The 23033-nt window shown below is 40.5% G+C and overlaps 2 protein-coding genes across 9 annotated transcripts in view; both read left to right on the top strand.

Moving 5' to 3' along the window:
- The first annotated feature begins 1 nt into the window (after position 1).
- MLLT11 (MLLT11 transcription factor 7 cofactor) lies at positions 2-4944 on the top strand. Its single transcript, XM_030846445.2, has 3 exons — positions 2-78; positions 691-763; positions 4408-4944. The coding sequence occupies exon 3, from the start codon at positions 4414-4416 to the stop codon at positions 4684-4686; it is 273 nt and encodes a 90-aa protein (XP_030702305.1). The 5' UTR covers positions 2-78; positions 691-763; positions 4408-4413; the 3' UTR covers positions 4687-4944.
- Positions 4945-5867: 923 nt separating this feature from the next.
- The window catches only part of GABPB2 (GA binding protein transcription factor subunit beta 2), a 32918-nt gene continuing 15752 nt past the window's right edge, over positions 5868-23033 (top strand). For 2 of the 8 annotated variants that reach the window (XM_060299701.2, XM_030846453.2), the window contains exons 1-6: positions 5868-7509; positions 11742-11908; positions 13839-14006; positions 14564-14758; positions 16895-17033; positions 22411-22527. In XM_060299701.2, the coding sequence (XP_060155684.1) occupies positions 11801-11908; positions 13839-14006; positions 14564-14758; positions 16895-17033; positions 22411-22527 (727 nt within the window). In that variant the 5' untranslated portion in view covers positions 5868-7509; positions 11742-11800. The remainder of the gene's footprint in view (positions 7510-11741; positions 11909-13838; positions 14007-14563; positions 14759-16894; positions 17034-22410; positions 22528-23033) is intronic. The other 6 variants (XM_060299717.1, XM_060299702.1, XM_030846452.2 and 3 more) reach the window with 5 other exon arrangements.

Here is a 23033-nt window from a genome sequence, read left to right as displayed (position 1 = left end):
CCGCCGCCCCTGCCGGGAAAACCCGGGAAAGCGGACCCTCGAGGAAGGCCTGGCACGCAAACTGGACCCTCCAGAATCGTGCGTTCTGTTTGCGCGTCAGGCGTTGCGGGGCGAAAGGAAGCGGAGCCCCCAAATCCTTCGGCCCCAACCGAGTTCAGAGATTGGCAGAAGCACACGCATCCCCGATGTCCCTGTGCCCTACCGCAAATGCAATAGGGCTAGGTTTATTTACCCATTGTGAGGGTGGGAAGGCAAATCGGGAGGTACCGAGGGAGAATTTTTGTGATTCTCAAAAACAGTTCGGGTGACCTGAAATCCTTAAATTGGAGAATAAAGGGACACTCCTCCACGTTGTCTAGAGTCAAGACTTTTAATCCATAAACCTAAAATTAGAGGACAATTAACTACTCATTCATTACACCCTCAGTCTGCACGGGGGAGCTGGAAGAGCTCGGGAATCAGACCAATAAGCCTACGGAGATGCTTTAGTCCTGTCTCCCTCCCTCAAGTGTTCTGGAACCTATCTTTTGAATTAGCCGAGTCAGGCCGGGAGGGGGCGGGGAGTCCTTCCGCCATTCTTAGGAGGGGCTGCATTGCAGGGGGAGACTGAGCAGACTGACTCAGTCACTGAACAGAGAGGGAGTGAGAAGACAAAGCCGTCAAAGCCCCAACAGCTTTCTTGTTCTCCAGCCCAGAGCAGACATCGGAGCCCTCGAAGTACTCCCTCCATCTTTGGAACACGCTAGTAATTCACTGATAACAGGTAAACGAAACCGGGGCGGGGGTGGTGGGGCGGCGGCAAGGGGCTGAAAAGATAGTCGGTGCTTCTAGTTAGGTTGAAGACCCCAGATGAGGATTGGGTTGGGGGACAGTTCAAGAGGAGCGAAGGCGGCGCTGTGAACAATAGGCAGTTATTCACAGTTTTACATCTTTGCTAAGATCTCCATCCATGCCTTATAATCCTTTACACAGATATTAATTTCTAACAATTTACATGTAGTTATTTCTCAGCATTTATCTCATTTCAGTTGTCAGTTTGCCTATAACATTGTCCTGAAGATAATAAAATTGTTAATTTTATTATCTTCAGTTTAGTAATCTACATCTTCCTTTTCAAGCTGTCAATTTGTTCTCCCAGCTTTTTGATGAATCTCTAGTCCTACGGTACCACTCTAGCCTCTATTTCCCTGTATCTTCAAATGTTTTCTGTTGTGTTCCATTGATGTGTCTACCCTCACCCCAAACTTATTTGTCTCCATAGGAAGGAGTTTGGAGGGAGAGATACGCGATAATATTGAGATTAATCCTGATCTTTCTTTTAACAGTCTCCTCCCATTCCCAAACCTTGTCTCCAAAGAGTCGGTTTGAGGTAGGAAGGTAGGGGCTTCTGTGTTGGAGAACTGCCTGATCCCATATTGAAATCAGTACAGTCCACAAGAGCTAGGTATGGGGGCAGATTCTGGAAAAGGAATGCTTATTTGCAGCAGAATGAGACACATAATGAGATGCCAGAGAGGTTCCATTCCCCTCCACCACCATCCCTTGTCCTCCCCTCTACAGTGGCAGCATGACACAGCAAGGCCCTGTTGGGTAGGCCCTAGAGTCCCACTGAGGATCTGGACAAAGGGTATCTGGGCGTGTCTGTGTGGCTCAGAGAGAGCCACTTTATGCTATGTATTTGCTAATTGTGTATCTCTAAGACTAGACAGTGATATTTAGAAATTACCTTTGCCTAAAATACCTGAATAATTTAAAATGAAGGATAGTGGGAAGCATTTATTGAGCATATATTGTGGTACAAGGCACTGTCCAAGCCCTTTAAGATAAGTAAATGAGAGATATAAAGATAGATGAGCTATGGGTAGAAAATATTTGGGGAAGAGAAAGCTAGCTGAAATGGGACCCTGTGCAAATTTTGGGTATTTGGGAATTAAATCCATACTATATTAAATTTAAAATGTTCGGGTATTTTAGCGTCAATTTTCGGTGCAGTCAATGTTCTTGACTTGATTTTAAATGCTGTATATACTTGATTGAGTGCCTTTCCGAAATGCATTTGGTACTCTGTACACGTCTCTGAATCAATGGCATGGCTAGAGATTTTGGACCTTTTAAGTTAATATTTTGTACAATTTCCTTTACCTTTTTTAATTGCAAGAGAAGCTCTGCCTGACATTCAGAATTGTCAGGACAGTTTTTATACATATACTGGTTGAAGAAAAGGAGTCAGTTTGTCGAAGAGCTTTTTCCCTTTCTCAGATCCTGTCTTCCTCTCTTCTGCCTTTGCATTTTCACCATTCATATCAGAATCACACTTAACCCACTGAATAGCTGTTCTTCAGGAACTAAGAATTCTTGCAAGTTTTGAGAATATTGGTATAGGATTATAAAAAGCTGCAGGCAACTATCTATGTATAACACATCAAAAAAGAATCAAGACTGGAAATTATGAGATCCTATCCAAACTGACTGGATAATTTCTAAGGTGTTTTCTAGTTTTAAAATTCTGTGCTTTTTTTCCCCCCTATGATTCTATTTTTTAAAGAGCCTATTATGTGCCCAGCATTATACTAAGCTCACTCTGGAGGGGACTGGTAAGGGAAGGGATACAAAAGAAGCCAGCTAGATTGGCAAACAACTAGTACTGTTTAAAAAAATCCCCATGGGAAGAAGTCAATAATGCTGCTGACGCCTAAGGTTTGCTTCTTACAATCTCTACAGTCCCAGACTAAGCCAGGGTTGGCTGGTTGATAGGAACAACATTTTTTGTAGCTTTCTGTGCACATGCCTCTGCAAATTACTGTGGAGATGATCAGGGCTGAATATCATAGGATGATGACCTCACCTTTTCAACATGCTCCCCCACGCTTTTACAGTCCTCGAATTACCCTCCTTTTAAGCAGCTTGTCTGCTGAGTAATGCTCAGCTCCCAGGGTTTATTTTGGAGCTTGAACCTAAGAAGAAAAAGAGAAACTCTAACATTAAAAACATCCTGGTCTACCCACTTACCATTCCTAAAGCCCCTACACTCACACATAACTGTATTCTAGATTAAGGCCTACTTTTTCTGCCACATTATATGGGGGCATTGTGGAACCTACTTAAGGCCACTATTTAGGAGTCTCAAGGCCTGGTGAGAGCCAATGGACTCTGTTGGAGGAAGGCCTTGTGAAATGGGGGTTCTATTTTTGGAGGCAGTGGAATGTTCTTTCTGCTCCTTTGGGAACATTTCAACTAATGCTTCTTGCCCCTTCCCTTGGTTAGTAAGCAGCAGGGTGGGGGCTGCAGGGAGATATAATAGTCTAAGTTCAGGGTGTGGGTGGAACGGGCAGGAAAGGTGAGAGAAGTACTCATTAAAACATGGAAAAGTATCTAATTCTGTTAAAAGACTTTCTCCTTCCAATCTAAACTTTACTTTCCTTACCTGAAATTTCTAATCCATTTGCTGTATCATCAGGTGTATTCTAGCACTGGGTCAGAGAAGCAATCCTGTTATGGCATAGAAAAATTCTTTTAGCACCTGCATTTTGTTCTGAAGGGGAGGTAGGCTAGAGAGAAATAGGCTGTTCAGGTTTATCTGTGGGGTTTTAAATGGGAGTGGCAAGGTATTCATTGTATTAAATACTAAGGGAAAATTAGTCAGCAGCCTTGAGTGTCTTTTGTGTTTAAAGCCCAGCACTTGTGAAGAAGGTACAAAGTAGACTGGTTTTTACCCTTGGGGAAACTCTCAGTTCCTTGAAGGAGATAAGATTATCCCTACACAAGACATATAACAGTGATCTGTAACCCCAAACTGATATAGTCAGGTAAAACTCCACAGGCATTGTGGGAGATACTGGAAGAAATAGGGTAGATGGAGCTGAGTTAAGTTTAAGGATGTCCTCCAGGAAGAGGTGAGTTTACAGTAGGGTTTAGAAAGCAGGGAGGAAAATAGAAAGTAGAAAAATCATGGAAACCCTTTTCAGAGGTACCATGACCTATTAAACGAAAGGCAGGAAGAAATCAAGAATATGAAATATAATAAGAGTTCAGGGGAAAGATTCCTCTAGGGACTTGAATGGAGTCTTGAAACTTGGATAGTATTTTAAGGTGGAGAGTGGAGAGAGTTAAGACAGGAATAAGCATAGCTGTAGCAGAGAACGTACTACTGCTAGGAAGAATGGGGCCAGATTCTGGAAGGCCTTGAAAACCAGACCCAAGCAGTAGGCAGTAAATAAGTCATTCCAAGATGGGGAGGAGTTAGGAAATGGTAGAAAATGGTAATAGAGGAAGATTCCTGAAGCTTGTCCTAGGGAACCTGGATTATGTACAGAGGCAAATGGGGATGTAAAGTTTCTCAGTAAGGAAAGGCCATGGGCCGCAAAGAGGTGGCAATACCATGAAGACTGATAAGTGGTTTCTTTCTAGGAAGTTATGAGGGACCCTGTGAGTAGCCAGTACAGCTCCTTTCTTTTCTGGAGGATGCCCATTCCAGAACTGGATCTGTCGGAGCTGGAAGGCCTGGGTCTGTCAGATACATCCACCTACAAGATCAAGGACAGCAGCGTTGGCAAAACAACGGGGCAAGCAACCGGAGCAGAGCAGGAGAAAAACCCTGAAGGCGATGCCCTCCTTGAGTACAGCACCTTCAACTTTTGGAGAGCTCCCATTGCCAGCATCCACTCCTTCGAATTGGACTTGCTCTAAGCCCAAGACCTCTCTCCCACCACCTTGCCCTCCTTTCCTGCCCTTTCAAGCCCCTCCTTTCCACCCTTTTACCCTATCAGTCTTGCTCTCTCCCCTCTATTGTGTTGAGGTGGTGCTGATGAATCTGCCAGAGTTGTGATTTATTTATTTATTTATTTATTTATTTATTTATTTATTTTATTTATTTATCTATCTTTCTTTCTTATCAGTTTCTCTCAAAAACCCTCAAGCCACAAAGTAAAGGGTTCAAGCAATGGAGTATTGGGTCACAGGGATTCCTTTCCTCCCCCCCAGATATTAATTCCAGAAAACAGGCCTGATGAGGGCACCAGAGAGTAGTATGGAGTGCAAAATGGAGGACTGATTTTTTTACTTCATTTTAATCAGCTTCAGAGATTGCTCAAACCTTCCTAATTTCTTGCTCCAGGCCAGTAAACACAAATATTTCTTCAAGTGTTGATGAAAACCCTCTAAGTTTCAGTTTGAGATTATCTGCTCTACGACTGTAGGATTTCTAAAAGGCTAAGGTGGTCCTGCTCCTTCCTGTAATACACTTTTTCTCAGAGAAATTGGGGAAAAAGGTTTAAAAGAGGAAATAATACATCATGGGAGATGACAATAGGGGAAAGCACTGAATCATTTCAGAAATAGATATGCTCTCTCAAAAGGGTTTTCCTTCTGCAAGCTTACTTTACAGTTTTGCTCCTGTCGGCTGAAAACTCTAGCTGAGGAAAACCACTGGGATTTCAAATCTTAAGATGCAATCCTGCTGACTATTATGATAATTTGTAGGGTATTATTCAGTTTCTAAAAAGCCTAGGGTTTGGTCCTTAGTATTTTAGTTTTGCCCTCCTGCATTTGCAATGTAGAATAATGATCAAATGGGCCTCAGGCACAGTTCTTCAGCTACCTTGATACCATGAAATGAACAATCAACTCTGACCCTACACCTTGTCTCCACTCCTTCTGAAATTATTGCTGCTGATTTGTGCTGCCAGTTAATCACTTCTTTAATAAAGACATTCAATCCCAGGCCTGGATTCTAGTTTTCTCTCTTCACAAGGAAGCAGTATAGATCTCAAAAATTAGCCTTGCTTCCAAGTTCAGCTTATATATTTTATCTAATATTCAACTTTGAGGAAGGGTTTGAGTAGCCTTTATACATTAAAATGATGAATTTCAAGTTGAACAGATAGATAACAAGGGTGAAATCAGCTTGAAATTATTTAAAGTATTTTGGGAGAAAGCTGTAACCAACCACTCTTGTGCTTGCCCACTGACTACCAGTATCTGAGGTAACAATTCCAGATGCCTCAGAAGGCACCTATGGCATTAATTCTGCACTGCATTATCTCAGCCTGGGTGCCTAACAAAATAAACGAATTAACCCAAATACATTATCTGCTTACTTATAACTCACCTCATTAAAAAAAAAAAAACTATTTGGACTAATTTACAAGTAGTTTATGGGTGCCTACTATATGAGACAGAGTCGGACAACAGAGAGGTTGTAAACAAGAATGAGAATGATTTTGACCTTCAAAAAGGGAAGCTGCAAATACCAATTTGGGCAGTATGCCGTAAATCCTTTAAAGTACATGAACAGGATCTAGAGAAATTCAGAAAAGGGGTGGATTAGTAGTTTGGGATTAGCAGATGTAAGCTATTATATATAGAATGGATAAACAACAAGGTCCTACTGTATAGCACAGGAAACTATATTCAATATCCTGTGATAAACCAGAATAGAAAAGAATATAAAAAAGAATATATGTACAATTGAATCACTTTGCTGTACAGAAATTAACACAACATTGTAAATCAACTATATACTTCAATAAAATAAATTACAAAAAAAGAAAGAAATCCAGAGAAGGAGGTATCATGTAAATCTTCCCCGTAGACTTTGAAAGGCCCACCATCAACGACAAAAGCCAAAATCGAATAAAGAGTGGAGCAGTGATATGTCCTCTATTTTTACTTATTTTTGAAGGTCTTCCTTCCCGACTTCTCGCTGTCCTTTAGTTCAAGGAGAACGGTGGGTGGAGATGGGAATCAACTGTTTGGTAAATAAAGTACTTAAATGGATTTGCAAACTCATGCTCCATCCTCTTCCAAGCCCCCCACAAAGAAATGACTCCGTGTTTCAACATTCGCGCTGACAGCTTGGCTCTGGGCTCCTTACATTAAGGCTGTATCTGGAAATGTGGCCGTCCGGCACCAGAGCTCAATTCATGCGCAAAGCCAGCAATGTCCCAAACATCTTCACCCGAGGTTGAGACAGAGAAATAGGGTTTTCTCATCAACCCTAAGGGTAGCCCCCTAAAAACAAGCAAGAGAGAGCAGGACCGATGCAAAATCAGATTTCTCAGCGGTTTGCGGGGCTCTTGGCGCCAAAACAAACCATCGGGTCCGTCCCCTGCCGGAACTATAAGACACGTAATCGATAATACTCCGCCTCGCTAAATAGTCCTGTCTAAAATGTCTCGGATACACACTATTTTACCTCAAAGCCCTTCCGGGAATAGAAACTGAGGCTCTGGGGTACATCACCCTTCTGTTTGAATGCAAATGTGGCTTTTCTAATCATTTTTTCTTCATAGATTCCTCCGCCAGAAATTATATTCGCCGTATTCACTTCCGGGTCCGCCATTTTGCTGCCTCCATTTCTCCGCGAGGGGGGGGTTAAAGGCCCCCAAAATATGCATATGTGAAAAGGTCAAAAAGTAACCGTCAGTGACAGGGAGTCTTAACTAGAGAAGGAAACAGGACCAAACTGGCGGGCTCGGTGAAAACACAGCCGGCAACGTCCCGGACGAGGAGGTGAGGGGGAAGAAGAGATGCGTGGAATCGGGGGGTGTCACGGCTGGGAGGGAGGCTGCCTTGTAGAAGTTGCACCGCTTCTCAGCCCAGCCCCGGACTTCTGGATGCAGACGGAGCGGTGCCCCTTCACCAGAGCCGGGGCGGCTGGGGGAAGGAGAGGAAGGGGATGCTGCCGGGAGGAAGGGGAGGGGACTGGGAGGAGGTGAAGAATGGGGTGGGTGTAAGATCTGGGGCTGGGGAGCTGGACCGAGGGAAGCCAAGGCCACAGAGGTGACCACTAGGAGGCAGCGCGGAGCCCGGACCGGGGGCTGCTCCCTAGGCTGAGACCGTGGCTCCCTGCTCCTTCTTCCAAAAAGACAGAACGTCGCTGTGAGGCACGGGAGGAGTTGTGATACAGGAGAAAACGGAGACCCTAATTCTCTGACCCCAGTAATAGCCTAAAGATTATTAGTGAGCTCAGTAATCTGAGCAAGAGCAGTAAGGGCCCCGCCTCCAGTTCTTGCACAGTTGTTTGTACAGCTGGCGGCCCAGTGGGGACGTGTGCAATAGAAAAAGAAAAAAATGTCGTCAGATCATGGATTCTTCGCTTCCATTTCTCCTTCCCGTTAGCTTTCTCCTATTCTCACAGAATTCCTTGAGCCACTTGACATCATCTTATTCTACTCCCCCTTCCTAGGAGGACTTTCCTCTCTCATCTCTCTTTTTAAAACATCTCGGGAAAAGGACATTCTATGACTTTACTTTTTTTTTTTTTTTTTTGGCCACGCTTTGTGCGCTGGTGGGATCTTAGTTCCCCAGCCAGGGATTGAACCCTGGCCCCGGCAGTGAAAGCACCAAGTCCTAACCACTGGACCTCCAGGGAATTCCCAGTAGAGGTGTTTGCGTCTTGGTGATACACTTTTTATATATAGTATATATATTTGAGAAAATGTGAGTCATTTCTGCTAATTTCTGCTAATGAACCACCTAAAATTTTGTTCTTTTTTTTCACTGTTTCTATCAGTTTGGTTTTTTCTTTTTTTTTTAACTTTTTATTTTATATTGGAGTATAGTTGATTAACAATGTTTGTTCTTGTTTTAAACTATTAGTTGGGACTTCCTGGCAGTCCAGTGGTTAAGACTGCGCTTCCACAACGGCGGGCATGGGTGCAGCCAAAACCAAAAACTATTAGTAGGGACTTCCCTGGTGGAGCAGTGGTTAAGAATCCACCTGCCAGTGCACGGGACACGGGTTTCGAACCCTGGCCCGGGAAGATCCCACATGCCGCGGAGCAACTAAGCCGGTGCGCCACAACTACTGAGCCTGCACTCTAGAGCCTGCAAGCCACAACTACTGAGCCCGCGTGCCTAGAGCCCGTGCTCCACAGCAAGAGAAGCCACTGCAGTGAGAAACCCGAGCACCGCAAGGAAGAGTAGCCCCCGCTCGCCGCGACTAGAGAAAGCCCGCGTACAGCAATGAAGACCCAACACAGCCATAAATAAATAAATAAATAGTAATAACTAAATTGAAAGGCAGGTTTGATATTTTAAAAGAAAGATAACCATGGAGGAATGCAAATATAAGTTTTCTGTAAGAAGGGTATGCTATCATTTTTTCTGTAACATTTTCTTAAGTCATAAAAACTTAGATCAGATTATAGACTTTCACACAATTAAAATTCATCCTCTGCTCCAGTCCAGTCACAGGGCCTAGACTATATATTCATGTTGAACAATCTCCCCTAGTGGTCTCCTGGATACCCATGTTTGAGCACAATATTCTATGATATAGATTGGAATATTAAATAAAATAAATCTAAATCACATAGTGGCTAGATGATTCTCAAAAGTTTTGGTTTCAGGTTTTAATATTCTTAAAAATTATTAAGGACTCCAATCTGCTGTAACTATTGCTATTTACTGTTTTGAAATTAATTGTTAAATGTTAATTAAAATACAATAATAAATCCATTACATGTTAACATAAATAACAAAATTTTAACTTTATTTTTTTTATTATTATTATTTTTTGCGGTACGCGGGCCTCTCACTGTTGTGGCCTCTCCCGTTGCGGGGCACAGGCTCCGGACGCGCAGGCTCAGCAGCCATGGCTCACGAGCCCAGCCACTCCGCGGCATGTGGGATCTTCCCGGACCGGGGCTCGAACCCGCGTCCCCTGCATCGGCAGGCGGACTCTCAACCACTGCGCCACCAGGGAAGCCCTTCACATAAATAACAAAATTTTATGAAAGTAAATAACTTCCAAGTTAAAGAAATCGTGAGAAGAATGACATTGTTTGGGAATTACCTGGCAGTCCAGTGGTTAGGACTTGGTGCTTTCACTGACTGGGTTCAATCCCTGGCCGGGGGGGAACTAAGATCCCACAAGCACGGCCAAAAACAAAAAAAAATGGCATTGTTTTATATTTTTGCAAATCTCTTTAACTTCTGGCTTAATAATTTTCATATGTATTTCTTATTTTCATATCTATTCTACATTCAATCTTTTGCAATATGTACTTGGAGAAAGGAGGAGTATTTTAATAGCTTGTTCAGGTAATTGTGGATATTCTTCTTTGATGTTACAACAAGTGGCAATTTCTTAAAAGTTAGTTGCAATGAGGAATCTGAAACCATGTCAATGAATGTTTTATACTTGATTACCTTAAAACCCATTGATCTGCTTTCACTTTGAATGAATCTTTTTACCGATTTTGTAACATGCATTGGTCATTTGAAAAATACTGGTTCACCAAATAATTCCCATCCTCCAAATGTTGATGCATTTTATACAGTATTAAAAAAATCACATTCATTAGTATCACCACTACTTTTATGAGAAAAGTTTATAGTGAGCTATCAGCTCATGGAGGTGGATATTCCCAAAATTCTGTTTTTTGCATGGAAGCTGAAATTATAATTGATAATTGGCAGTAAATACTGCCAATTGTCTTCCTTGAAATGGCAGACTCTCTTTGTTCATTTTTTAAAATGAGAAATTACTTTTTACAATATGGACAAAGCAGTACAAGTTGAAAGGAAACATAATAAAAATTAAATTTATCAAGAATAGCCGTTTCCTCGTTGGTTGGAAGATTTGTAGTGAGTGGTGATTATATACCATTCAGACAATTCTGCATTGAATATAGAAACTTCTCACTATCCTGGGTATCCTTTATACCCAGGCCAGTTTCTGATTTACAGTAACCATCATTTGGGGTGGGGGGGCCCTGCAGTGGGTCTTCGTTTCTGCCCACGGCCTTTCTCTATTTGCGGCGAGCAGGGGCTACTCTTTGTTGCAGTGGGTGGGCTTCTCATTGCCGTGGCTTCTCTTGTTGCGGAGCACGAGCTCTAGGCGCACGGGCTTCAGTAGTTGTGGCTCATGGGCTCTAGAGCGCAGGCTCAGTAGTTGTGGCACATGGGCTTAGTTGCTCCGCGGCATGTGGGACCTTCCTGGACCAGGGATCAAACCCGTGTCCCCTGCATTGGCAGGCAGATTCTTAACCATTGTGCCACCAGGGAAGTCCAAGTAACCACCCATTTAAATGACCATTTTGCATGCTCTTCAGACTTAATCTCCACCATTTATTACCTTTGATTTCATGTGTTTAGCAACAGTTTTGTTTTTTTCTTTTACCCTAAATAACTGAGAGTTGGCTATATGCCTTTTACAGGGAATAAAAAATCTCTCCTACTCAGATGCTTTTTTTACTATGAGCTTTCACAAAAATTTAATAATGCCCAAATTATTAAGTGAAAAACTGTAATGATTTTAGACATAACTATACTTTTAAACAAAGTATGTAATCGGCCAAGCTGATGACTTTGTTTAAAAAAAAACTCTAGGTGTTGCTGAGACACCTTCAACAGGTGCAGTGACGCCTCTGTTCATTTTTGAAAAAGTGTCTGCCATGTACCTGAGTCTCAGTATCCTTGGTTTATCTATTCATTTTTTGTTGTAATGTACTATTTCTACCCATGGTTGTTTCAAAGGGGTGAAATGCTGTTTTATTGATTCCTTAAGCTAGAAAGGCAGTAATGTGTTTCACATATTTCCAAAGTATTTTTCTGGAGATTGAAGGTGAGGGAACTATGGTTTAGGGCCAGAAACTTCCCAAATATCTGACTGTTTGTGTTAGATGAAGTAGAAAAGAAGTGCCTTATCAGATAGTCTGCTTGAGAAGTATCTTACATATATACAAGAGGTCTGCTAAAAACATACATACAAGAGGTCTTCTAAAAACATTTTACAGGCAGCTTTCCTCGTGTTTGAGTGACAGCTTCCCAAAAATTTGTGTTCCTATGCATAAAGATGTCTTTGGTGGACTTGGGGAAGAGGTTGCTAGAAGCAGCAAGAAAAGGCCAAGATGATGAAGTGAGAACATTGATGGCAAATGGTGCCCCATTCACCACAGACTGGGTAAGCTCTCTTAATTATTCCCAGCGTGCGCTGTTACCAACCTTTTTCATAAAGGCTAAACAGTCTGTACTGATTTTTCTTCATTCTCTTTCTGCCTCAGTCTCCTTACAAGCATTTCATTTTCTTTGCCTCATCTGAATATGTGGTTTTCCTTTTCTTTTAGTTTCCAAATTGAAAGAATCTCCTGTGGATATATGGGTGGTAATTGTAAGATACTATATACTTGTGATTTTCTATAATTTTTTAAAAATTATTTATTTATTTTTGGGGCTTCCTTGGTGGCGCAATGGTTGGGAGGCCGCCTGCCGATGCAGGGGACACGGGTTCGTGCCCCGGTCCGGGAGGATCCCACATGCCGCGGAGCGGCTGGGCCCGTGAGCCATGGCCGCTGAGCCTGCGCGTCCGGAGCCTGTGCTCCGCAGCGGGAGAGACCACAACAGTGAGAGGCCCGCGTACCACAAAAAAAAAAAAAAAAAAAAATTATTTATTTATTTTTGGCTGCATTGGGTCTTCGTTGCTGCTTGCGGTCTTTCTCTAGTTGCAGAGAGCGGGGGCTACTCTTCGTTGTGGTACGCAGGCTTCTCATTGCAGTGGCTTCTCTTGTTGCAGAGCGTGTGCTCTAGTAGTTGTGGCCCATGGGCTTAGTTGCTACGCGGCATGTGGGATCTTCCCGGACCAGGGATTGAACCTGTTTCCCCTGCATTGGCAGGCGGATTCTTAACCACTGCACCACCAGGGAAGCCCTATAATGTTTTATTTTTTAGAGTATTTTCTAAAGGTTTACTTCTCCCTGGAGTGTACTTGGGTTATAGGCTGTAATTAGCTAGAAATTAAACAAAATCAGTGTACTGAGTGCATTTCTAAACTAATGAAACTCCTTGTTTCCTTTTCTCTAAAATGTTCTCATTAATAAGGAATAGCCTAGCCATTTTATTTCCTTTACCACTGTTAAAAAACATTAAAGAGAAAAGTGTAATTTCATGAGTTCAGACAGTCAACTTGGAGAGCAGAATGTCAGAAGATCCAGGTCCCGGTTATAACATGGGTTTGCTTAGTATTCATAGATTTTGTAAGCATTGCCTAATTTTAACAATTCGATAAGCACTGTCCTCTGTTCTGGGGTGATTAATTCATAAATTTAGAGGCCAGCTGTTTCTTAGCACTTCACAAAAAGGAAGAAAGGAAACCCATGAGATTAGCATTTCTATAAATAGGCCTGAAAAGAGCAATGTGAATTAAATCCAATCAGGTAAAGAGAGTGAATATATGAAAAGCAAAGAATAACAAAATAGGTTTTAAAATAGAGAGCATAACACGAAAAAGGAATAGATCTCTGGCCAAAATGGATGCTGATAGATAACTGTGATTAGTAACAAGACTTACTTTGAGATGATACAGACGTGCTTATTGCTATTGACACCATTGCTATTTTTTTCTGCGGGGTGCGGGGGGGCACTTCATCTCATCAGTATTTTTGCTTAGCTTTACTGTGGTAACAAACTTCTCTTTCAACCAATTAAATTTGTACCCTAAATTTCACATGTAACTTTCTAGTCTCTGCCCTTTTCCTAGAATTGTTTTGAACTTGCCTATCCCTTCCCTTTATCCCTGACTCAGAATGCTCTTTTCTATCCATTTTTTTTAACCTTCTTCTAAGGCCTATTTAAAATCATACCCTTTATGGAATTTTACCTGGTAAGTCTACCTGACTTAAATCCATTATACTTAGCGCTTCTTTAATTGGTTGTATATTTATTTGTCCATTAGTGTATTAATTTTAATGAAATAATTTCTTCAGCTTATCTGTCCAGCCAGTTTCTCTCTCCAAGGACAGGAACCTAGGCGTCACCTGTTGTTCATTTGTATCCCTCCAGTAATGATTTAGGACTCTGCACACAGTTGATATTAAATGAGTATTATTTTCCCACAGCTTGGAACATCACCCCTCCACCTTGCAGCCCAGTATGGTCATTATTCCACAGCAGAAGTGCTCCTTCGAGCAGGCGTTAGCAGGGATGCCCGGACCAAAGTGGACAGGACCCCCTTGCACATGGCTGCAGCTGATGGACATGCACACATCGTGGAACTACTTGTTAGGGTAAAGCAAGAAGAGTGAGGGGGTCTATATTGTAAAAAAGACAAATACCTCCCTGTTTTTTTACTTCAACAGGTGGTAGGAAACTAGGTTGGGAAAGATTAAGTTTAGGACAGTTTATAGTATTGAATTGCATCTCTTTCAAGAGTCATCATGGCTATGAGGATTTTATTTTCTAAGTTTTTAAAGGCTAAACAAACTTTATTGAACTTTCTTCATTTTTCTGCTGCAGGTGTTCTCTGATCTTATGCCTATTTTTTCAGGCATTCAGCTCTCTGTTAATAAATGCAACAAAAATCTGTTCTTTTCCTCTTCCTCTCCCATCTGTTATAATTTCCAACTATGTCCTTAAAAGGTCCTCTCATTTAAGGCATTGTGTCTATGAGCATTCAGGAGAATTTGAATTCAGGAGACATGTTTTTCCCTTTGATATTTCTTAAACATTTCTAAATTTGAATATGTGTAATCTCTATGGAAATCCTCTGTATATGGTGATGGGATATTGTACCTGTGCTACTGTAACCAGTGTCTCTTTGAAAAAAATTACTTTTCTATGACAGAATGGTGCAGATGTGAATGCCAAGGACATGCTGAAGATGACAGCTTTGCACTGGGCCACAGAGCACCACCATCGAGATGTTGTAGAGCTACTTATCAAATATGGAGCTGATGTCCATGCTTTCAGCAAGTTTGATAAATCTGCCTTTGACATAGCCCTGGAGAAAAACAATGCTGAGATTCTGGTCATCCTTCAGGTCCTGTTCTTTTTATACACCACAGTATACTTCAGTTGAAGTTAAGGATTTTTTGTAGGAGCTGAATCAAAACTGAATTTTCTCTATCTTATCAAAGTAATACTTCCATTATGTCTCAATCTTGTGACTCAGTGTCATTAGTATCTTTAAAAAAATAATAATATTCTATAAAGCCCTGAATTATTCATGGTGATTGAAGAACAATGTTGTGGCCAGTACAAAAATAAGTTTTTAATTTGGCTTTAGAATGTTTTTTCTCCATGAAAATTTCCCTTTCTAATTAAACTTGACTTGGGATAATATTAAAAACCTCTTTATGTTTTATGAATATACATCAGCTCTTGTGAGATAGTACATAGCTCTAAAGCATATTGAGTCATAAGGAAGCCATCTCAGAATTAAAAATCAGCTGTGATGATATCATCCATTGATTTCCTAAGCCAGCACTGGTATATCAGGAAATAACAGGATGAGAGATACAAAGATTAGTAGGACATAGCCCTGTCCTTGGAGTGTTTACAGTATGATGAAGGTAAAGACAAGATATAAAGCATTACAGTACTATGGTGGTAAACAGATACCTAGTAAGTATTACAGGAGGGAGTATTGATAATGCTTAAGGCAAGGATTAAAGTATATGTAGGCTCTGAACTGAGTTTTGAAGGAGTAGTAGGCAGAGGTGTGAGAAGATGATATTCTAGGCTAGAAAAAGCAAATCAAAGACAGAGGTGGGAAAGGACATGGAATATTCAGGAAAGAGTAAGTAGTTCTGTGACCAGAGATTGGGCAAGAGAAGCAGAGTTTGGGAGTGGCAGGAGCTAAGGCTTGAGAGGCTGAGTTCTGAACATAGGGTTGTTAGATGGCATGCAAAAGAGTAGGGACTATTGGGCTTCCCTGGTGGTGCAGTGGTTGAGAGTCTGCCTGCCGATGTAGTGGACGCGGGTTCGTGCCCAGGTCCGGGAAGATCCCACGTGCCGCGGAGCAGCTGGGCCCGTGAGCCATGGCCGCTGAGCCTCCATGTCTGGACCTCAACAGGAGAGGCCACAACAGTGAGAGGCCCGCGTACCGCAAAAAAAAAAAAAAAAAAAAAAAAAGAGTATGGACTATTTTGTGGGCAAGGGGGATCCAATAGAAGCTTTTAAGTAGAGAATTGATATGATAAGATTTTTTAAAATGATGATTGTTTGGAGTGTGGTACAGACTTGAGAGAGAAGACACTTAATGCTGAAGATCTTCATTAGGCCAGGCAAGAGCCAATGAAGGCTTGAATTAAGGAAGTGATAATGGAGGGCAAAGAAGGAATTTTACAGTAATCAGAGAATGGATAAGCTGTTTCAATTGAAGCTCTTAACAAGGGGATAATTATATGTAAAAAAATAACCATTTCTACTGTATTATCAGTGGTTGGTTGGTTTTTTCTGACATATGGTTCCCTATAGACTGGTTATTCTCTTCAACTTTCAATTCCTTGTTTAGAGACCTTTTATAATTTGACTTTTTTTTAGTAGTGATCATGTTTGTAGAAAACTGCTTATGAAAGTAAAAAAATAAAATAAAGATAAGCATCTTTATACCGAAATTGTGCAGATATCCCTAGAAGCAGAAGTGCAGCATATGGAACTAGACTTTAAAATCCAGCACTCATTTATTTGCTTGTTATATATTCTCTTAGGGATTTCTTCAATGGCAGAATGGAATAAGTAGTTGGACAAAACTCTGGAGAATATTGTTCTGTGTAGATTCTCTGCAGGGATCTCCAGCTAGCACATTGTCTTGTACATAATTGATCATAGAATATTAGTGCTGGAAATTACTTTTTAGGCCACCCCCTTTATTTTTCAAATTAAAAACCAATATCCAGAGAGGTTAAGTGAATTGTCTAGAGGTTTTTGCAAATAATAACGCCTTTTTTTTTTTTCTAAAGTAGAGATAAGCTTGGGAAAGCAATCTAATGTCTCTGTTGCCCTGGTTTGAGAAAAAACAGTCATCTTAATGAGAACTGTGAGGTCCCTGGGACATTGTGCACCGGAACTAGTTCTGCTTGACAGAGCATTGTAGGGGGGCTGTTCAGTAACTGTATAACTAAGGCTGGTTAGTAAGTGTTCTGACTTTGAAATATCTTGCATTGTTTTATAGGAAGCAATGCAGAATCAGGTGAATGCTAATCCTGAGAGAGCCAACCCTGTGACTATGGGTACCCCATTCATCTTCACGTCAGGAGAAGTTGTCAACCTCGCAAGCCTTGTTTCTTCAGCCAGCACCAAAACAACCTCAGGTAATGTTCTGATAATGTGACATTTATCTTAGGCTTAAAATGAACAGAATTACAGGTTTTCTTATGAGATGAATAGGTACCCTGTCTGATACCCACTCCTTTATTAAAACATTCCTCAAATGGAAGATTTATAATAGATTTAAAAGCTAATGCACTGGGCTTCCCTGGTGGCACGGTGGTTGAGAGTCCGCCTGCCGATGCAGGGGACGCGGGTTCGTGCCCCGGTCCGGGAGGATCCCACGTGCCACAGAGCGGCTGGGCCCATGAGCCGTGGCCGCTGAGCCTGCGTGTCCGGAGCCTGTGCTCTGCAACGGGAGAGGCCACAACAGTGAGAGGCCCACGTACATCTAAAAAAAAAAAAAAAAAAAAGCTAATGCACTTATTCTTTCTAAGGGAAGGGAAAATCATACATTGGGATTGTACATAAGTGTTTACTGTGTTAAAAGTAAAATATTCTACAGATTAATCTGTTGAAGGGTTATGTCTGACCCCTAAATGAAAATATACGGGTGCTTTAATATGGTACTACTAAGGAAAATAGTTAAATATTTATAGTCTAAGGCAGTAACAAAGCAGAATAAACATAAATGGTTGTTGGAATGCTGATATATATAAGAGGTACATGTGATTATTTGACTAAAGTGTAAGAGTCTTGATTTGTTCTTGAGAACATATATAACAACAAAATAGCAAAGAAAAGCACTTGGTGTTGATCTTTTGAGACTTGTATGTTTTTAACAAAAATATCTATCTAAAAAGGAGCAAATCCACTTTGCTGTACAGCAGAAACTAAAACATTATAAATCAACTATACTCTAATAAAAATTTTTTAAAAATAAAAATAAAAAGGAGCAAATTGAGTTTATTTTCAACATCTCCTTACAAATACTTGTTTTACAATGAAGGAACTTGTGTCCTCATTTAAATAAATTTTCCTACTGACTCTTGGTTTCTTTTTCTGTTTCTGACTTTCATTTAAAAATACACAACTGTATTCATAGTTAAGTTTGTAAAATATCAAAGGAAGATCTTGATGAGGTATTATTATTGAGAGGCATTGTAAAATAGAAAGAACACACTATACATAGAATTTTGCATTCAGAACTGCTTTCAAATACTGATTTATTACTTGGCTAAGATGCTTGACCTTGGAAAAATTACTTCTCTAAGCCTTCTGTACTCATATATAAAATTGGGATATAATAATCTACTTTATGAGGTTGTTGTGAGACTTAGATTTTGTATTTCAGTACCCACTTTATAGCAGGGCTTCAGTAATAGCTAATGTTAAGTGGAAATACAACTTCTCAGTGAAGGTTGAGTCCATCATGCCCACAAGGGGGCAGTAGTGACCTTCATTTTATAACTATCAACTGTTGTTTAAAATCGCTGTTAATCAGAATATTCACAGCCATTTGGATGTGTTGTGGTTCAGGCCTCACTGATTAGAACAAGTGCTTTTTTAATCCAAAAGTTTTTAGAAGCCAATAAAGTTATATGTTCACAGACACGTATTGAATAAAAAGAGCTAGAGTTAAGTCTTTAGTCTAACTACTGAAATTCTGCAGATTCTTATCTGGAATGATAAGCAAAGTTGAAGACATTCAGGATAGAGATTCTTAGTCTTGATTCCCATGGACCTATATCATGCTTGTCGTGTTGCTTTTGGCAAACCTACTCTTCTTTCTCTCTTCTGTATGTTGACAACGGCAAATTGAAATTGCTAAACTGTCACATAATTAGAGCTGATCTCTCCAGTGTCATCTTACTCATGAAGCAGTTCTACCTAGCTATTCCCCTTTAGGGAATTGGCCTATCTGATGCTTAATCAGTGCAGATAAAAGAAAGGGAAAAGTTATAAGACAAATTCAGGTTGTGTTATTGAACTGGATTAAAGGATTTTCTTTTCCTGAATGGTGGGGTAGGCCTCTTGTTTCCCATCATCCAGTAATATTGTTAAGAATTAACTGGAAAGACCTTAAAAAAAAAAAAACAATTAACTGAAAGTATCATAGGATTATCATTTTGGTGGATTTTTTTTTTTTTTTTTTTTTTTTTTTTTTGCTACACCCCACACCATGTGGGATCTTAGTTCCCCGACCAGGGATTGAACCCATGCCTCCTGCATGCCTCCTCCAGTCATAACCACTGGACTGCCAGGAAAGTCCTTGGTGGATATTTTTGATACCAAAATCCAGATTATAAAGTTTGCTTTCAATTTTCCATTTGTGACTTAAAGATATCAGTCATCAGTGCCACCATCAAACTGCAGTGATTTGGGAAGGCAGACTAATTTAAACATTAATCAGAGCAAAACAAAGTTATGAAGATGAATTTCCTGTTTCTGTAGAATCATAAGATGCACTCCAAAGTCAAATATAAATTGCCTTATATTGGTTCATAAAGGGTACAGGCTTTGGAATCTAATAATTAGGTTCTAATCTGGGCTCTGACATTTACTAGCTGCATGACCCTGGGCAAGTTACTTAATTTTTCTGGATCTAGTTTGCTGAGGTTGCCTAGCCAACCATAGCACACTACCCTAAATCCTGGTCTGAAGAGCGTATTTATTTATATAAGCCACATTCTGAATAGGTAAAAAGTTGTCACTAACAATGCCATTTCCCTTCCAAAAACAACAGCAACCATGCACATTTCACTTTATTTGATGTGGGGTCTTATATTAAAGAGAATGAAGGAATTAACATTATTTAACAATAAAGTACTTTATTTTCCTAGAACTATCTGGGATAAGTCTAAAGAGGTAATTTGCATCATCTCTTCAGTTTCAACTGTATATGTCAGAATACTAAACCTAATTTGTCACATATGTTCTTCATTTTGCTATTGAGGGGAAGTTGGGTGAGTCATTATGTTTGAATCAAAGGGAGAGCACCCTTAGGTTGGAATCATTTTATGCTAAGAAGTATATAATGCCTTTCTCATGAAGCAGTTCTACCCAGGTATTCTCCTTTAGCTTGGTGGCCTACCTGATGTTTGTCCTAGAACTTTAATTATAACAGCCTTGCTTGTGTGTGTGTCTGTGTGTGTATGTGTGTGTTTTAACTGTGGTAAAATAATAACAGCCTCTTTTTTTATTGTTAGTGACTTACTGTCACATATATTCCAACCTCCATGAGGCATATATCTAAAAATTGCTTATTCCTTGTTTGTTTCATCTGTGAGTTTTATCTCAGCACTTGGTACGATAGTCTGAGTGATAAGAAAAACATGAACTAAGCAGGAAAATTAGGGTGTAGGCTATAGCTGAATCTTGCTCTTACTGAAGTCATTAGATAGACACAGGCTCCTTTCTAGAGGTCAAGCACTGTGTTCTACTCAGACCATTTGGTTCCCTGAGTATTTCATGAGAAATTAAAATAAGGATATTATTACTATCTCTACCCTTATCTTCACTCCCACAGTCATCACCCAAAAACTTTGATTAAGATAGTTTGCAGCTATGTGTATTATACAAGTAATCCACCTTTTTATGGAAAAATCTTCTGAAATTTAAATTTATAAACCAGTTAAACTAACTAGATTAATCATATCAGAAAAGGACTTTAAGGTTTTTTTAAGTACTTTATAGATAATTGACTTTTTTTAAGCATAGTAGTGGGAGAACTTAAGAGTACATTTAGGGCTTCCCTGGTGGCGCAGTGGTTAGGTATCCGCCTGCCAATGCAGGGGACATGGGTTCAAGCCCTGATCCAGGAAGATCCCACATGCCGCCGAACACCTAAGCCCATGAGCCACAACTACTGAGCCTGCGCTCTAGAGGCCTCGAGCCACAACTGCTGAGCCCGCGTGTCACAACTACTGAAGCCTGCACACCTAGAGCCCATGCTCCGCATCAAGAGAAGCCACCACAATGAGAAGCCTGTGCACCGCAACAAAGCGTAACCCCCATTTGCCACAACTAGAGAAAGCCCGCGTGCAGCAATGAAGACCCAATGCAGCCAAAAATAAAATAAATTAAGAAAAAAAAACGCATTTAAAAAGAAAATAGGGCTTCCCTGGTGGCGCAGTGGTTGAGAGTCCGCCTGCCGATGCAGGGGACATGGGTTCGTGTCCCGGTCCGGGAAGATCCCACACGCCGCAGAGCGGCTGGGCCCGTGAGCCATGACCATGGACCCTGCGCGTCTGGAGCCTGTGCTCCGCAACAGGAGAGGCCACAACAGTGAGAGGCCTGCGTACTGCAAAAAAAAAAAAAAAAAAGAAAAGAAGTGTATCAGTCACATTTCAGTCAGGTGACAAAGCTACATATGGTGTAGTTTTACTATACGTAATTTTATTGTACATATAAAATAAATATATTTATTTTATTATACATATATAATAATATATATTATAAGTATATAATTTATAAGCTTATAAACTTAATTTATAAACACTTTTTAGTAACAATGGAGTAACTACTATGAGGAGAGGAGAAATCAGGAATAGCCAGTAAGGGGAGCAGCCACTACTTCTGTATGACAAAACTTAATCTCATGCCAGATGACAAGAAATATTTATGGGGTCCAGCTTCAGTATCACAAGATACGGCAAAGAAGGGTGGATTTGCAGCCAAGAAGCAATTAATTCACAACTGGTACAATAAGTATCTCTGAAATTATAGTGAAAGAGGGAAATGAAATTCATGTTATAAAAGTTTGATTTATGCAAAACTGTTGAGTAATACTTTCAGTTCATAAAGTTAGGAGTGCCTATTGCCAGATCTAATACACTTCCCTCTTGGAACTTAGCTGTAAGGATATCACACAGATACAAGAGAAAAAGATTATGAACAAATTGTTTTTGAAAAGCACATCATGACTTAACTAAAGTAGGTAAAGTAGGTAATTGTTTAGCCTTTGACATTCAATATGTGAAACTTCACGTTTTTAATGTCTTTGCGCTTGAGATCAGTCCTAGTCTTCTCACCTCTCTAGCTGATGAATAGAAGTAGCATGGTTGAATTAAGCTCAGGAGGGGTCTATTCCCTCAACACTGCTTAGTTTGGGGTGAGGCATGCTTTGTACCCTTACTGCCTGGTGCCAAGGAGAGCTCTGCATAGCCAGCCTAGGGAGTGGGTGGCACTCTTGGTCTGTTAGCTACTGGTGCTCAGCATTGGCAATGCCAAGAGAATGATCAAATGAAGGGAATGTAGTGTGGCCCTATACCAAGCATATTACCTTAATCCACTTTAAAGAGAAGACTTTAAACCTTAAGAGTTTTAACACCATGATAATTGGTTTTTGTAAGTTTGCATTAGAGAGCAAGATTAAGCACATTAGAGTGAAAAGCTGAGGTTTTGATTTAATAAGCCATTTTTAGTTCATCTCAATTTATTCTCTCCGCTGGACCTCATTTGCCTTTTTTACCGAAATAGGTGACCCCCATGCCTCCTCAACAGTACACTTCTCAAATTCTACCACCTCAGTGCTGGCCACCCTTGCAGCTCTTGCTGAAGCATCAGCCCCCCTCTGCAACTCACACAGAGCCACAGGTAGGTAAGGGATATCTGCTGGGTGAATCACCATTTCTTCTTTTGCTTTTGAATCTCCAGCAGATTTAATTTGCATGAAATGTTAAAGAATTATGGTTAGAGACAGCTAGGATAAAGGGATGTAGAGTCATTGAGCATCAGAAAGAAAAATCGCTAAGCAATATAATCAGTCAGCTGAATAATATCAGAGAATAAGTTATTCCTTTGTAGTTTTTCAGCTTCAAGTTTGTTTATCCTGACTCCAGTTGCATCAGATTGAAATGTTTAGTCTTATATTAGCAGAGTTTTGGAAATACTCTATGTTATGCTTTGTCTGATGCTATCATAGAATGATTCAAAATAGCAGCCTAAATATCTTGTATTAAAGCATCAAAATACATGGGACTGCTATCTGGCTCATTGTTATATTCTTTGTACCTCAGGTTGGCTTGCTTCTGTTTTCACTGGAGATGTTATTTTGGCATTTCCAGTGGATTTGTGAAGATACATTCTGTATAGTGCCCTTC

The sequence above is a fragment of the Globicephala melas genome, chromosome 1, assembly GCF_963455315.2.
Source record: "Globicephala melas chromosome 1, mGloMel1.2, whole genome shotgun sequence".
NCBI lineage: Eukaryota > Metazoa > Chordata > Mammalia > Artiodactyla > Delphinidae > Globicephala > Globicephala melas.
Note: the sequence above shows the minus strand (reverse complement) of the source record. Positions and strands in the feature narration are given on the sequence as shown.